The 13,855-nt window shown below is 36.7% G+C and overlaps 1 protein-coding gene across 1 annotated transcript in view; it reads right to left on the minus strand.

The window, feature by feature from the left end:
* Positions 1-13,855, minus strand: part of LOC149780113 (neurochondrin-like) — an 81,262-nt gene that overhangs the window by 10,084 nt on the left and 57,323 nt on the right. The window contains exons 13-17 of the mRNA XM_089936886.1: positions 11,019-11,142; positions 8,773-8,865; positions 7,832-7,999; positions 4,582-4,680; positions 261-375 (exon numbers count right to left, since the gene is read on the minus strand). Coding sequence (XP_089793012.1) covers positions 261-375; positions 4,582-4,680; positions 7,832-7,999; positions 8,773-8,865; positions 11,019-11,142 — 599 coding nt within the window. The remainder of the gene's footprint in view (positions 1-260; positions 376-4,581; positions 4,681-7,831; positions 8,000-8,772; positions 8,866-11,018; positions 11,143-13,855) is intronic.

Genomic DNA, 13,855 nt, shown 5'->3' on the forward strand with positions numbered 1-13,855 from the left:
GCATACATGGAATTCACCGTATATTAACACATTTATGTGCATATGGAGTTCAATAACGAAAGGAAAAAGATAGCCATACTGTACAAATTTACAGCAACCAATCATAATCTGCTGACAAGTACAGCAGTGTGTATCTTGCTCTTTTGGTAATGACACTCTAGCATACACTTTACATTCGATTAACATGTGATTAATACCAGGAAATAATTTTTGACTAAAAGTGGATCATCAATGGAAGAGAGCTCTTTCCCAGTTCCTACCTGGCAACATCAAGCCCTCCTTGATCCCTAATCACATGTCTGCAGGTGGGATTCTGACATGCAGCACACAACATACTGACAAAACAGCCTCTTGTTTCTTCATCTACATCTCTGCCTGTGAACATAAAATTTTTGTACCAAGTTTACCTTGATGAATTTCCCTGTAGTCTGCACTGCAAAAGAATCACATGTCACATATCTTTATGATTACACAAGTTTCCAAACTGAGCAAGAATGGTAAATCAATGACAATATTTTTTTTTTCTCACTAAAAATAATGCAGTATAATAAAGTCAAAATTAAATTTGCCAATTGTGAATGTTCTATTTAAATACACATAGTTGCCAGGGAAGACATTTTGTAAAAATGAGTCCATATGAAAATTAAAAATTAAAAATTGCTTCTATGGGTGAATGCTAAACCTTGAAAGTGCCTTCCCTGGGTCCTGTGTATGATTTAGTGGAACAACCCTTGGTATTTTTGAAACTTTTATAGTGACTGCATGTAAAACAAGGATCTGATAAAATAAGATGTCTTGACTGCATGTAAAACAAGGATTGGATCAAATTAGGTGTCTTGATTGCATGTAAAACAAGGATTGGATCAAATGAGGTGTCTTGACTGCATGCAAAACAAGAATCAGATTAAATGAGGAGACTTGACTGCATTTAAACAAGGATTGGATGAAATGAGGTGTCTTGATTGCTTGTAAAACAAGGATTGGATCAAATGAGGTGTCTTGATTGTATGTAAAACAAGGACTGGATCAAATGATGTGTCTTGACTGCTTGTACAACAAGGACTGGATCAAATGGGGTGTCTTGACTGCATGTAAAACATGGACTGGATCAAATGAGGTGTCTTGATTGCTTGTAAAACAAGAACTGAATCAAATGAGGTGTCTTGACTGCTTGTAAACAAGGACTGGATCAAATGAGGTGTCTTGACTGCTTGTAAAACAAAGACTAGATTAAATGAGGTGTTGGCTGCATGTAAATTAAGGACTGGATTACAAGAGGTGTCTTGACTGCTTGTAAAACAAGGACTGGATCAAATGGGATGTCTTGACTGCATGTAACACAATAACTGGATCAAATTAGGTGTTTTGACTGCTAGTAAAACAAGGACTGGATCAAATGAGGTGTCTTGACTGCTTGTAAAACATGGACTGGATCAAATGAGGTGCCTTGTCTGCTTGTAAACATGGACTGGATCAAATGAGGTGTCTTAACTGCTTGTAAAACAATGACTGCATCAAATGAGGTGCCTTGACTGCTTGTAAAACATGGACTGGATCAAATGAGATGTCTTGACTGCTTGTGAAACAAGGATCAGATTAAATGAGACTTGACTGCATGTTAAACAAGGATTGGATCAAATGAGGTGTCTTGTTTGTATGTAAAACAAGGACTGGATCAAAAGAGGTGTCTTGACTGCTTTTAAAACAAGGACAGGATCAAATCAGGTGCCTTGACTGCATGTAAAACATGGACTGGATCAAATGATTGTTGTTGTTGTTGGGGGCTTAACGTCATTTTTCAGCACAAGATAGACTATACATGGCAGCCAGTATTAATGGTGGAGGAAGAACAGAGGAAAAAACCCAGAAAGAACCACCGACCCAAGAGAAGCTACTGGCAAGCTTTCTCACATGCCCACATAGGCCGAACATGAGACTTGAACCCACGTAGACAGAGGTGAGATGGCAGTGATGACTGGATTAAATGAGGTGTCTTGATTGCTTGTAAAACAAGAACTGGATCAAATGAGGTGTTGTAACTGCTTGTAAACAAGGACTGGATCAATTGAAGTGTCTTGACTGCATGTAGAACACGGACTGGATCAAATGAGGTGTCTTGATTGCTTGTAAAACAAGGACAGGATCAAATGAGGTGTCTTGATTGTATGTAAAACAAGGATTGGATCAAATGAGGTATCTTGACTGCATGCAAAACAAGGATCAGATTAAATGAGACTTGACTATGTTAAACAAGGACTGGATCAAATGAGGTGTCTTGATTGTATGTAAAACACAGACTGGATCAAATGAGGTGTCTTGACTGCTTGTAAAACATGGACTGGATCAAATGAGGTGTCTTGATTGCTTGTAAAATAAGGACTGGATCAAATGAGGTCTTGACTGCATGTAAATTAAGGACTGGATTAAGTAAGGTGTCTTGACTGCTTGTAAAACAAGGCTGGATCAAATGAGGTGCCTTGATTGCTTGTAAAACAAGGACTGGATCAAATGAGGTGTCTTGTCTGCATGCAAAACATGGACTGGATCAAATGAGGTGTCTCAACTGCATGCAAAACATGGACTGGATCAAATGAGGTGTCTTGACTGCAGCCTGTGAACTGATATGCTCCTCTTCATGTCAAACCTATTTTGTACATTTGGCACAAACAAGCTGCCTCTATGTTGCCTATAAGGCACCTTAAAGAGACCCCTCCCCCCATAAAGATAATACATCATTATGGTTGACTATAGACTGATACATCAAGCACAGCTTAGACTGGCTAACTGAACTGAGTGCACATCTTTCCAAAGAAGCATAATGCTATTAATTCCGCTGGATGACATAACTGCATTATTGACATTGATATTTTCAGCACTAATCAAGAGCTTGTGGTTGATAATTATAGATACAAAATCTAAAGAAGACAAGACGAAATCTTCAGCACAACTCTGCTGCATTTATTTCCAAAGTTAATAAAATTTTATTCAAGAGTACAAAATAAGATGGGAGATTGATATTCAGGCATGACAAAAGTGACAATGAGATTTTTTTAAAGAAGTTTGTTGACTGAAAAAAAAAAGAATTTATGAATATCTGTGTGCCCTGTTTCTCTTTATTAAATAACTACATTTTTAACCTTTTGGAATAAACAATGCCTGTCTTTTAACTAAATCTTCAATTTCCCCCAAAATATAAAATCTCCTGACCTTCCTGAAAATGAAAATTTCCTTGACTTTTCCCTGACATTATAGAAAAATGAATTTCAAAGACTTTTTCGACTTTCATGAAAAATGAAATTTTCCTGACTTTTTCAAACCCATGGGAACCCTGTTCACTGTGAAGTTGATTGAATTCAAAACAAACAGTGTTAAAATGCTAATGTGTTCTCAGTCTATCTGAATGCCTGTTCTAAGTTGATCATGGCCATTAACTACTGTAATGGCCCAATTCCCTCATCATGAAACTTATATGAGCTCTCAAGGCCTCGCAGAAAATATGGATTATATTAAATGAAAAATGTGGATGCTTGAGTGTTTCCAAGGTTTTCATTAGCAATGCCAATACTGAGTTGATCAAGAGCCACAGCTAATAAATATATGCTGAATGCACACATGGTCTGATTCATAGGAGCTCTTAAGCTCAAGCTTCCCATCGAATCTGGCTGAAATCTAATTATAAATATGGAAGACAAAGTGTTCACAATGTTGTGCAGCCTATGCCAAGATCATGGGACAAAATTTCTGATATATGCAAACATCCTCATTTTAAAAGAATACATCCAAGCTACTGCTGAGATGAAGCTTTCCAGCTAATCTAGTTTAAATGTTATAATAAAATGTGGAAGCTAAAGTGTTGTATGGTTGTGCATTAGCAATTCCAATGATAAGATGATCAACGGTCACAACCTAAAGAAACATGTGCAGAATATGCTGACCATCAAACATGTCCAAAAATTTCACACTAAAACTGGTTCTTGAACTCAAATAATTAAAGTGGAAGCTAGTGCCCACAAAGCTGTGCCATAGTTGTTGTTGTTCTAGGGTTTAACGCCATTTTTCAGCACAGGATAGGCTATACATGGCGGCCAGTATAAATGATGGAGGAAGAACCCTGGAAAACCCAGGGAAGAACCACCAACCCACGAGAAGCTACCGGCAGACTTTCCCACGTATCCATGCTAGCAGAGCCTTGGACTCGAACCCACGCAGGCAGAGGTGAGATGGCAGTGATTCGGAACAGTGAGCGCTTTAGACCACTCGGCCACTCAGGGCCCCCTGTGCCTTAGTAATGCATAAGCTGAGGCAATTAATATCCGTCAATCAAAGCCAAGAGTGCCATCATCAATCAAACTCATCTGAACCGTTGTTGAGATAAAACTACACACAAAATTTGGTTCTGATCTTAACAATTCAAAGTGAAAGTTCACAAGATGGATGAATAAAATAAAACATGGCTGGAATCCATCTCTATATTCCCTTGCCTCAGCAGAAGGGAACAACACAGTCCTTACTGGCCATAACTATATGCAAAGTCTGCAAATGGAAAATGGTTTGGTTATTCTGATTATGTGAGTAACTTACCCTTCACCTCAATAAGCATCTTCAGCAGTGATGGAATCCATGCAATTTTCAAGAGGATCTTATATAATTCAGGATACAGCGGGAAGCAAGCAGCTAAAGCTGAAACATTAAAAATTAGAGAGAACTGGTCAATGATGTTCATTTTACAACAGTGTTTGACACATTCTAACATCCTCTTTCACATGCAAGAGCTGAAGAGATGGAACCTTAGACTGCAGAGAAGCAAATCAGGCTCAAGAATGCTGCTTCCGTTTACATATCAATTAAAGATAATGCTCTGGAATAAGCCACTGCATGGAATGGAATTCATTTCTAAACTTACTTTTATGACTATAAGTATCTGTTCAGCCAAGTCAGAACATACTGGACTCATCTCATGATACTGAATATACTCACTTATTAATCAAGTCCAACTGAAAACACCACAGACCCTGATCTATCTTCCCATAATGCACCAAAATGCACTAGCAGATCCGGAAGTATATTGCTTTTTGTTCTACTGACTACTCTTACAAGCCCATTGGACCTGACTTATATATATATATATATTATATATATATATATATATATATATATATATATATATATATATATATATATATATATATATATATATATATATATGTGTGTGTGTGTGTGTGTGTGTGTGTGTGTATGTATATATATATATATATATATATAGTTAACCTTTGCATGATGATAAACCCACCGATCCTACTATTAAAAAATTTTTAAGAATATTTACTAAAGATTATATGCTGATTATAAGTCCATCCCTTATTTGATGGCACCCCTGGTAAAAACTGAGCAGAAAGACATGTACATTAAACCTTTCAGTGTAATATTCATATGGGGCTGGTCAACTCTAAATCTGGGCACTGCAGACATCTCGTGTTCATGATTTTGAGTAATTAATTCACATCCTGCATGAACAACATTACAGCTATTTCTCTGATGAACAAAACCTTAATAACCATGCTAACAAAAGGTCACAGGTCATGATGACTGAGCTACAGTTATCTCAACAGTTTGTATGTATACATGTCAATATATAGATAAATAGATCAATCAATACATAAACTGACAGACCAATTGATGCATCATAAGCATCTGACTCGTCCATCTATTTCAAAGTACTTTTAAGTCAGCAAACCAATGGCAAAAACAGTTTAAAGTTTCAAAAGCTGTTTAGATCAATTTAAGGGTATTTAAGTAAAAAATCTGAAGAATTTCAGTAAATAAAGATACCCTGTATGGCCATAAACAAACCAATATCACCAGACATTAGAAAGTAAAATGGATAAAATACAGCTAAAAATAAATATGTGCATGAAAAATGTTTGTTGAAACCAAATATTCTGTAGTAAAATGATGTTGTTGGAACCAAAATTAGGATGGATGGAAACCACAGTCCAAAAAAGGCATGCTGGAAATAGAAATTAAACTCACACATTATCTCATCAATGTAACGATATCTAACTTGGCTGAAATCCTAGAATCCCTGCTAAGGTAAAGCTACAGAAACTAAAATTTGGAGGACAGGAAATCTGAGGCCATAACTATTCCAAATAATAGAATGGAATGTTTAAAACAGACCTCAGCAAAATAAAGCTGTATATCAAATTTGTTTGAAATCCAAAAGCCCCTGATGCATACACGACAACAGATTATCTGGTGGACTCAACTCCTATAAATTATATCCAGAAACACAAAAAATCAAACTGTTTTCAAATTCTATTAATATAATGGTAAATGATATAACTGACTGAAATCAAACAAACCTTAAAAAAGTTATGCAGCAGAAACCAAAGTTAGAACAGAAAATCAGGGGCAATAACTCAACTAAATGTTGTGGATTGTTAGAAAACAATTTCATTCAAGGTCTCATCAAAATAAAGCCACATACCAAACTGGTTGAAATCCAATAATCCTTTGTCGAGTTAAGCTGCTGAAATGAAAGGTAGAAGGATTGGCAATCAGGGGGCATAACTCCTCACAAGGATGACACAGACAATTCCAGATATCATCAATACATAGCTGCATACCAAATCTGGGTTTTAAAAAAATATTCCCAGAAAAGTTATCTTTCAAAAATCAAAATGCTGATTGGCAAAATATATATGACACAGCTCTGCCAGCTTTGTCAATCATGACCCTAATTACTATAAATTATAGTATTTTAGGCTTATTAAATTCTGATGACTCTTTTTCAATTAACATGCTTGTAATGGGCAACTGTAAATTAACAAATGAACTGTTTGTATTGCTGCCACATCAGTCTTTTTCTTGAATAATATTCTTGAAAATGCAGTTTCCTTGCTAAAATTTCAAAGTTTTATGTTAATGAAAATATAATGATAGTATTACATACAAAAAACAAAGCCATCAAGACAGGGAGTCAGGGTGGCTCAGTGGTTAAGATGCCGGACTCACAACTGAAAGGGTTCGGGTTCAAATCCTACCATCAGACCAGTCTGGGTAATCAACCGTGATGTGTCCAAATTGAATTGACTGATAAATAAGCAATTTTCCTGTGCCAGTCAATGTTGGCACAAATACCTTTCACTCAAATACACCTGTAATGGTTTCCCTCTGATTCATTGTCATACTTTTGATGTTAAACTTTCAAAGTATCCTTTTTAGGTCAATTGCCCCCACCATTTTTGGCCAATGTACAATGCATCACACTATTGGTTACTTGGCATTACCTACTAAGGGAGGCAACTAATGAAATCCAATAGATGTCGCTAGGAAAAGCACCAATATATCTGTTCAATCCGCCAAGTTGTAGATAGGGATACTGGAACCTTGGCCAGTGATGATGGATTTTAATGTACAAATAAACATCATAACCGAGTCATATACAGACACTGTTAAGTCTGTCAACAAACAAACAGATGTGAACAGAAATTGGAAAAAAATGAAATTATTTTGCAAAATTCAATACAATAAAAAAGATATTTGATGAAAATAAAACATGACAACTAACAGCAACCTGTTTAAGAAAAAATAGTGTCTTGTTTGCAGCAAGTTTTTCAGGGCATTACATCTTGACAATAAAGTTAAAAAGAATCAATTTAAGAATAGCAGTATTGTACTAGGGCAATTATGCTGCAGGATCATCCCATGCAAAAAACTAGTATGTATGTATGAATGGATGGATGAATGCATGCATGCATGTACGTACGTACGTGCATAAATATATATATATATGACTCACTGACTTTTTCAAACTGAAACATTCTCTTACCCTGCATGGCCAGGAACCAGGTTTGGGAGATCTGGTTCCACAATGGACCATAGTCTTCTGTCAGGCATAGCACAAACACATGCTTCTTCCTCTGTTGATACACAAAGGCACCTCGAACAAACAAGATTGCCAACTGGAAAAACTTGCCCAAATGTTCAGATGATGCATCTAGAGATGACAAATTTCATCTATGTAAAAAAATTATCAATTGGAATCGGTTTTCTTAGTCTACTTTAAGATTTGTGACAGTTAATAACAAAGCTTCTTCTTTTATCATACTGCACAGTTTTATTCTAAACACATCAAAGAGCAGTCAAGAAGCAGTCTGTACATTTTTTTAATTTTTCCATTTAATTCTAATTTTAGTCAACAATTCAATATATAGGTTCCTGAATTTATAATAAAACACACTGACCTAGGAGTTTTAACTTTTTCTGCTGTAAGGAGGACTTCACCCTTAATGTTTTTGTTTAAAAGGTTAAACACATACAGAGAAAAATAAAACTTTGTATGTATAATTTAAATGTGTCTTGTTAATATATATATATATATATATATATATATATATATATATATATATATATATATATATATATATATATATATATATATATATATATATGACTGCGTTGGATAAATTCTTCAAATTTTCTTATCACAACAGTATAGAAAATAAAACAAGAGGAGATAACTACCCTGGTCTTGTATATAGTTTTAAGTCCAGTAATTTCCATTGACACGACTTTTTGGCACTACTTAATTTTTTGGTACTTTGTACAACATGTTAAAGTTTGCATCTTGTCTTTACATGAAGAGGTTTCCCTGAGGTTATGCACTGAAAGAAAATCCCAATAATATTATACTTCCTGGAAAAGTAATAAAATGAAATAAAGTTTATTAGATTAAATAATGAATTCAGCTGATTCTGTCTGATTCCTGACCTGAACTGTTAAACCTGTCAGCCTGATGTCTGAACATCATCAAACCCAGTGCAACAAGATGAGCAGAAAGACTAAGCTGGCCTTCCATATGATCTGTAAGTAACAAAGGTATGATACAGTATAACAGTATTAAGTCACAATATAGACAATTGTCCACAAACAAATACCATTCCGTTACTTGTAATGCACACCCAACAGCAAATAGCATAGACCAGTGTTCATCAGCTTTTCATGTACAGGACCCTTGGTATCTCCTGTGTAAGATTTATGGGGCCCTTCACATATTTTAGGGGGCAGGGGGACCCTGCCTATAAATTCATTAACTTGTTCAGTATGTCACTACATGTAGTATATAAAATGCCTCAAATTACTGTTAATTTCATACTAATATTTCTCATCGATACTTAATTATTCTAACTTTTTTTCATGGGTTCTTATGGAATATAAGATACAATAAGAACTGAAATAAAATAGTGCCTAGACAGACATGTGACTCCATCGCAGATATTTTCTATTACTTTTCTGTACAGTTTAAAAAAATGAAAAAGAGTATTATTTTCCATTTTTGAAGACAGTTTTTTTTAAGGATCATTAGCAACATTCCATTTTTTCTTGTGCATTCTTTGTATTTGAAGCTACAGCAATGCCTCTTATGTGATTGCCATCAATTTCAATTCAGTCATTTATGGCACTTGTATCAGATGATACAGCAAAGCCTCCACTAACTGCCATCAATTTCAATTCAGTCATTTATGGCACTTGTATCAGATGATACAGCAATGCCTCCACTAACTGCCATCAATTTCAATTAAGTCATTTATGGCACTTGTATCAGATGATACAGCAATGCCTCCACTAACTGCCATCAATTTCAATTGGGTCATTTCTTATGGCCTCATAATAAACAGTACCTGCATTTGTTTCAGCCCATAAGTGCATTCTGCTACAGAGGTTGTATCAGCCCATAAGTGCATCATGCTACAGAGGTTGTATCAGCCCATAAGTGCATCATGCTACAGAGGTTGTATCAGCCCATAAGTGCATCATGCTACAGAGGATTCAGGTCTGTGCCATTTACAGATGGATGCATAATGGTAATCACACTTCTGTCCATGCAAGCGCAGTGTGGCATAGATACAATATCTTTACAAAATGTGTTAATAATACATACACAACACTGACTTTCCAACATGAAAATAAAGTATATCTTAAAACCGATGTTAAAAGCAATATGCATAATGAGAAATAGGGGACACAGTTCAAATAGGTGAGCCAGAGTGCACACACACACACACACACACACACACACTTTCTTGCTCTGCTGCCATTTCTGTTGTGTTCTCACTCCTCTGTTTGCTCTTACTCCTGTTTTGTCTTGCTTCATGCCAAAATTCAAGTCTAACTTGACCCTGTACATGTTATTGTTTCCAGGAGTTACAAGAGCACATGATAAAACATTTAGTGAAATAATATAAGCATCAAAGGAAAATATGAGAGCACAGTGCAGATGATGAAGTTGTGGTGGCAAAACTGTCAGAGCAAATAATATTATCTCGTATTTTTAGCACTACCAGTGCACTATGTACTTCTGTAATTGCACACCTTCCTGTTTCATTGGACTTTCTACCGATTTTAAAACTAAAGGCACCAAGGATCAAAATAAAACACACAAAACTTAGTTATTTCATTCACTGATTTATAATTTCTAACCTGACTGTTGTCAAGTGGTCCCTAACCCCTGCTGACTTATTGGCATTTCAAAGCAAAAGGAAGCTTCCAATGTAAACAAGCAGATTGCTCACCATCCTTTTCTGGTTTCAAAAAAGGAATTGATATCTCTGCTGTCTTATGCAATTTACCAAACATAAAAATGTATGCTACAGTCATATTGCGAAAATCTACCATTTTCCATTTTCAATCTTTTATGCAGATATTTAGTGTTAATTCAATTAACACAATAAATAGCACAAAAGATGAAAATGGAAAAATGATAGATTTTGATGTTATGAAAAGTGTATTCCTCATTAAGTTTTAACATCGCTTTTTGCTCTCTTTGCACAGCCATTGTGAACCAAAAGGTATTTTAACATTTTTGGAGCATTTTAAAAAACAGTATTTTGTGCAAAAAAAATCAGGAAATTGTCATTTTTGCATTTTAAAAAAAAATTCAATGGTCCCTTGTAAATTAGGATAAGTGGCAGATCTGTGTGTGTATATATATGGGACCAAAAAAAATCTGATCTTACCAATGGAGTTAGTAATTTGCACAACTGCATCAAAAATTCTGTGAAATGTCCGACAGTCTTTAACTATCTGCACTTCTAGGACAGTGAAGTTAAGGAAGATGTTACACAGTATAATTAGTCCAGCCTGAAAACAAGAACAAATTGAACTGTCAAATTATACATGTACTAGTGCATTGTCTAATGACACACTTTGTTCATACTATGTTTGATAGACTTTTCTCTCATTTCTAATAAATTAGGCAGAAATAGTCTGCAAAGCGAGAAAACTCTGTCAAACCCATCTTTGTACATGACTGCAGTTGTTGACAATAAATGTAAACAATTTTGCCTCTGGCTTCAGCATCTTGTCATCCCTATTTATGATTGGATCATCCTTTATTATATACAGTATATAATCACTTATAAGATGAGTCCCACTACAAACTGCACAGACCCAGATCTGACACTGAATTATGTACTGCCAGATCTGGGTCTGTGCTATTTGTTATACAGTACTTCAATTTGAGAATCAAGAGATAAATAATCAATCAGAGCAATCAGTGACTCCAGCTTCACAAAAGGCCACACTCACTAGATTCTGTGAAATCAAAGTTATGAGAAATGGCATTTAAAAGTGATAATTCCAAATGAATATTGTATGGCTGACCAATTCAACAGTCAAACTCTCATTAATATAAAGGTTCATGCTTAATCTGGGTGAAATTCCACATCCCTATGTATAGTTATGCTACAGAAACCAAAGAGATGACGATAGCCAACCATGAGCCATAACTCAACCATGGGCCATAACTCTTCCAAATGATAATGTGGAACACTGGATCAGTACCAGGCGAATGAGTCTACCATGAGAGAGACAGTCTACCATGTCATCCCCAGCACAGATACATTCAGACTTGGAATCTCAATAGGAAATGATGCTACTGAAGGTAGCTACTTCTTAGCCAGAAACCCATCAAAGCAGTGATCAGACACCAACTCGTAATTAATGTTGAATCATAAACAACCAATCACCATAGACAAGGCATGAAGTTCACACCTACTCCTAAAGACAGCAGGAAAACGGTTTTAAGGGTAAGATATCTGAAGAATCTTCACTCAAAATTTCATAAGGGGATTTACACAATACCCAAAGAATGCAAGAAAGATTTTATCTAGGTATTAATGGGCAAGATCACAGTCTCTGAAGCTCAAAATACCTGATAAGCTCAGAAAGATGAAGGTTTGACCCAATGGCTGGACCCTTAGAGAATCTGGAAGTGTCATAAAGGGCTACCCAATAACTCTTAATAGTGAACAAAAAGAAAGAATAAATGTGGAAATGCACTCAAGGGGGACAGTCAGGATCAATGTCTTTCCTAATGCATCCATCACAGAAGCTTTTCCACTTTGCATCATAGACCTTGGAAGTGCTTCCTAACCTGGATGATACAGTTGGCTGCCTTGTTCACAAACTAATCCTGTGAGACTGATCACTTGATATGAGCAAAGTGTGAAGGTAGTAAATCTCTGGGCACCTATGCAGTATAGATCTCCAGTGCTGCAACAGCATTTCCCTCATCTGTGGTCATCTACTAACATTGGTGCTAAAATGACGGATAAAGCTAGGACGTCCAAACCTGTGGAATCATTTTGAAAGGTGGAAACAGACAATTTCACTTTAGACTGAATGTGTCCACTGCCCAGGCCCTCAGATCTGGTACAAAAAAGATATAAAAGGGGACTTAGTTGTTCATTCTCGCAGTAAGTAAACCAAGGGTTTCCAGAAACAAAGAGAGTTGCCATCTTATACAGTGGAAAGGAATCACAGATCATTCATGATGCCCGACCTCACCTCAGAAAAGTCCACTATTTAAGCGCCTACTGTGATGACAGGAAGAAGAAAACACAGCAAGAGGGAGTGTGAGATCCTAAGGTCAATTACCTCCTTCCATGGGGGAAGGGGGAGGAGTCCAATCATTGTTATCTGGCTTTCTCAGCTACCACATCTAATGAATGAATAGGGAGAGAGAGAGACAGAGAGAGAGAAAGAGCTCTGAACTGAGCTGCTTTTGAGACGGGGTGGGGGGGGGGGACTGCACCAGCTTGAAAATTTAGGAGAAGATCCCAAAAGACATGAATGCAGGTCTTGGCCTGTTTTCATAGGCCAGGAGCAGCTGTAAGAGACCAGTGTTGGTGGTCCCTCAAATGTCACAGAGGGAATGAGATCTCTAAAGACCAGTTCCACTTCAAATGGAGCAGACCTTGAAAGGTTTTTGCTGTGGTCCAGCAAGACCTTCAGGGTCTTCAAAGTAGCATCTCCATAGAGGTAGAGAAGCCCTGTAGAGAGCACCATGGATATAGAAAGTGCATGTCTTAGGTACAGCCTCCAGCAAATGCTTGGGTGCTGCTGAAGACAATGAATCCTCTTTCAAGAGACTCAAGGAGGCCACTTAAAATGGTAGTGGGATGATTATGACAAAAATATGGACCTTAAGCTCCAAAGCCTTCAAGATTTTATTGGGAGGTGAGCTCAGGACCCAGATAATATCCCCACTTGCGATGACCCAGGCTCCATGGGAAGGGGTGACTTCAGAGGCCAAAATGGCAACTGGACTTTATAGCTGGATGCAATATCAATTGGTTGAAGCAGACCAGGGGTGGGTGGGCAAACAACTAGCTCAACTACCTGGTGAGTGAATTCTTGTCCGTGTGAAAACTCTGGTTGACCAGGATCGAATGTTGAAGCAAGTGCAGATCTGGATGCAATGCTGCTCTTCAAACTGAAAAGCAGTAAACTTCATTTATCACCTTACCAAACATTTAGACTTTTTCATCCTCCAAAACCTGCACCTGACTGG

The sequence above is a fragment of the Sinohyriopsis cumingii genome, chromosome 16 (assembly GCF_028554795.1).
Source record: "Sinohyriopsis cumingii isolate HCF-2022 chromosome 16, ASM2855479v2, whole genome shotgun sequence".
NCBI classification, from domain to species: Eukaryota; Metazoa; Mollusca; class Bivalvia; order Unionida; family Unionidae; genus Sinohyriopsis; species Sinohyriopsis cumingii.